Source organism: Eretmochelys imbricata, chromosome 4 (genome assembly GCF_965152235.1).
Source record: "Eretmochelys imbricata isolate rEreImb1 chromosome 4, rEreImb1.hap1, whole genome shotgun sequence".
In the NCBI taxonomy this organism is placed as follows: domain Eukaryota; kingdom Metazoa; phylum Chordata; order Testudines; family Cheloniidae; genus Eretmochelys; species Eretmochelys imbricata.
The window spans coordinates 30,840,453-30,844,265 of NC_135575.1; the positions used below are offsets into that span (position 1 = coordinate 30,840,453).

The 3,813-nt window shown below is 47.5% G+C and overlaps 1 protein-coding gene across 1 annotated transcript; it reads right to left on the reverse strand.

The window, feature by feature from the left end:
- Nucleotides 1-482: 482 nt before the first annotated feature.
- H2AZ1 (H2A.Z variant histone 1) lies at nt 483-3,520 on the reverse strand. Its single transcript, XM_077815072.1, has 5 exons — nt 3,331-3,520; nt 2,807-2,884; nt 2,041-2,154; nt 1,063-1,192; nt 483-894 (listed from the first exon to the last, which is right to left on the reverse strand). The coding sequence occupies exons 1-5, from the start codon at nt 3,331-3,333 to the stop codon at nt 833-835; spliced, it is 387 nt and encodes a 128-aa protein (XP_077671198.1). The 5' UTR covers nt 3,334-3,520; the 3' UTR covers nt 483-832.
- Between the last annotated feature and the right edge of the window lie 293 nt (nt 3,521-3,813).

A 3,813-nucleotide genomic window follows, 5' to 3' on the forward strand; every position in this document is an offset into this window, starting at 1 on the left:
CTTAGAGGCATCATTTGTTATTTGCTGATGTTAACATAGTTCGTAAAAGTGAAAACAAGCCTTAGAAATCTTTACTCACTTGGGGCAGTCTAGCACAAGGTTACTTATTTTAAATGCTGAGTATTTTATAGGCTTTGGGGCCATTTATATAGGCCAGTACTGAAGATAGTAAGCAGAGGGAGCACCCTGGAATACAGATTAATTCCCCCCCAAAATCAGTATGTGGCATGGAGCTTGATATGGCCCATTAAATAGCTTTAAGTTTACAATCTACATTGCTTGATTAGTTACAGATCATAAGGGGTCACTAAGTAGGATCAGCATTGAAGCAGAATGATATTCTGCCAACAGAGCTTGCTTGAATCAAATTAAGGCATTTTACAATTTATAGCAGCAGAACATACATTTCCTTGGTCAAGAACTGGGTCTGATCAGTCTTAAGAGCTGCTATCAAAAAGCATAGCAATAGCGAATACACAGACTAGTATCGATATAACATTTATTGAATACTTCCACTCAAGTGGATCAAGAGTCTGTACAAAACCAAACATTTCCTTTAACTTCTGCTTCACATTAAAATCAAACAGATCTAAAACAGTCAGCTCAATCAAAAACCCCTACAGATACAACAGCTTCTTTGAAGCTATGGTAACACTTAAATATGGTTAAGACTTCAATGCAGAAATTTGGTTTGTTAGAATGCTCAGTGAGCTTTAGCTTCTCAGAGTTATAAAAGGCAAAACTGTGTTTCACAGATACAGTCCACTGGAATCACCAACACTGGACAACTGTTTAGTAAGAGTCCTGAGATAACAAGGAATACTGGTATCCTTTAGACAGTTTTCTGTTGTCCTTTCTTTCCAATAAGAGATTTGTGGATATGTGGTATTACACCTAAGATAAAAAACACAAGATTAAGGCAAGGCTGAAGTGGATTTTCCCTGTATCATTTGAAACAGACAGTATTCTATTTGTGTATGATGTTTGTAAAAAGCAATCAGCAGCAAGAAACCTATTTGACTTTAAGTTTAGTTCGAATAGTATTGAGTTGCAGCTACATACCACCACCAGCAATTGTTGCTTTAATGAGAGAGTCCAATTCTTCATCTCCTCTTATTGCAAGCTGCAAGTGACGGGGAGTGATACGCTTCACTTTTAAGTCTTTGGATGCATTTCCTGCCAGCTCAAGAACCTGCAGACAAAAGCACTTTCAGTGCCTACCCATCATGCACAGATTACAATAGTTAATGACATTTCCAAAACAATATATGGCAGGCACCATAGGCTAGGCTACACAGAGTGTCATCAGGGCCTTGTGTAACTACATTCTGTAGCATGCACCATTAAGTTGGGTTTACTGATTGCCTTGTGAGATTCTCTTGTGGAAGGGATGAGAATGAAGAGTGACAGCTTATAGTTGAAGAGACTCATTCTGCAACAAAAATGCAGAGTTCTGTGGCATCTTGGGAAAAAATGGCAAGTCCCACAATTTCAGTCAGGGAGTCCATGCCCCTCCATGTGACATGACTGGGGTAGCTCACATCTTAAAGCCAGTTTCAGGTCCGCTGATGAGGCCTTGTCTACATTTTAAATGCTACAGCAACACAGCTACTGTGCTGTCACCGCAGCATTTCAAGTGTAGACATTATCTACACAAACAGGAGGGTTCTCCCATCAGCATAGGTAATCCACCTCCTGGAGAAGCAGCAGCTAGATCAACAGACGACCTCTTTCACTGACCTAGCATTAAGCCAATCTATTCTGTGGTGTACATAACCACACTGCTCAGGGGTGTGGATTCTTCACACCCTTGAGCAATGTAGCTGTCTCAACCTAACTTTTTAGTGGAGACCAAGCCTCAGGGACATTAGTTTACATTTTTGCTAACTAAAGTGAATTTGTAACACAAAAGATTGAAGCAGAGGTTCTAGAGCACAACTCTACAACAAATTCCATGATCACAGAATACAAGCAGCCCTGGTCATTATGCAGCTCCAGCAGTGTCAGCTGTCTTCCACATCTCCCCATCATCAACTTCACCTCAGCTGTCAGGTACTCCAGGATGGCAGCACTGTATACAGCAGCTGTGGCCCCCACACGTCCATGACTGGTAGTCCTAGATTTCAAATGTCGGTGGATGCGGCCAACAGGGAACTGCAAAAGATCAGAATAGATAAGACTATGTTGCAGACATCACTGCAGTAAGAGTGCCTGTAAAGCTGCAATCCTTACACCTCTTATGTATAACATCCACGCAGGGAAAACAACAAAAAAGACCAAGCTGATGTTGGATATATGGCATAAGTATGTCTGCATTCAAGATAGCAGTTTGAGTGTGCTTCTAGCAGGATCTCCATCTCATCTGAGATTACACTGGCATGGCTATCCCATCACCCTCTGTATAATGAGGTCTGTGGCGGCTGCTGCTATTTATAGCATACTTTCAGTCCCCCCTCCCCAGCAAAACTTGCTGGAGGCCTGTCTTAGCCAAACCCAGTCATCTGAGGGGTAAGAGTCAGCCTCTCACAAAATAGAGATTAGATTACATAATTAGATTTAAACGAGGACACTAGAGGTTCTGCCCAGAAACCATAAAAACTTGGCATTCTTGTCTCAAGATGAGGAAAAGGAGCTGAAGTTAATCATGTAATCACATGTGAGGAGCTGGGGCTTTTAAAATAAACCACCAGATATCACAAGATTTGCAATAAAAGGCACGTTCCCTTCTAACTCTGGAGGGCCCTCAAGCAAACCCCTCCCACTTCGGGGGGGTGTGCTGTAAACTGACAATTAGTCCAGTCCTCACCTGCAGACCGGCTCTCTGTGATCGGGACACTGCCTTCGTCTTGGTCTTTCCAGAGTCTTTCCCAGCTTTACCGCCAGCCTAACGCAAAGAGAGACTGTGAGCAGCACCACACGCCACAGTGTGGAAGGCAGCCGGCGCCCTACGTGCGAGCGGAAGACGCGCCACGCGCCCACCCCGCGCATGCGCCTCCAACCTCTAGCCAGCGCCAATGCGCGCGCGAGCCTTACTCCTCCACACTTGGCGACACGAACGGCTTTTCGAGCGCATGCGCCCCAACCACTCTCCCTCCCCACCCCCGGCGGCGGCACTAGTGCGCGTGCACCACCCTCTCCTCTCCCCCCCCACGCGACAGGTTTAGCATTAACTAGCACCTCCCACTCGTACAACCGCTACCACCCACTCGTTAACCTCTTGTGCGTCTACCCCCACCCCGCCACCGCTCGTTCACCTCAGCTTCTACCATTGCCGCCCCAAGGCGACGCAGCTGCACGCCCTACCGAGGCCGGTTTCCGCGGCTCTCTTACCATTATGAGCTTTGTTGCAGGTCCACACGGGGTGGGGTAGGAGAGAGCGAGCGTCCCACACACACCGAGCGTACCCAACTACACCACCACTCCTGCACCCGCCGCGATTCAAACTGCACCCGCTCCCGCCTTCCGCGAGCGCTTTATAACCGCCCAACGTGCCCACATCCGGGAACCCGGATCCCACGACTAGCCAATCACCGCAGAGTGGAGAGGGGACCGTAGCTGAGGCGCCAGGACCAATCATATGCCCGCGATGGAGAGGGGCTGGCAGTGTTGATTGACTGACAGGAGCGGGCAACCCGCTACTCCATTCCTCCATGGAGACTCCGCCCACACTTAAAGTGACGTCACCCTTCCAGGCTCTTGGGTGTGGTGGGTGCGCGGTTCATGTTGTTCCATCAACACCCGTTCCTGGGGGAAGCTGGGGCCTCTGGCCAGTGCCTGCCTCCAGCTATCTCCGCCCCCCCCCCTCACGGGCTT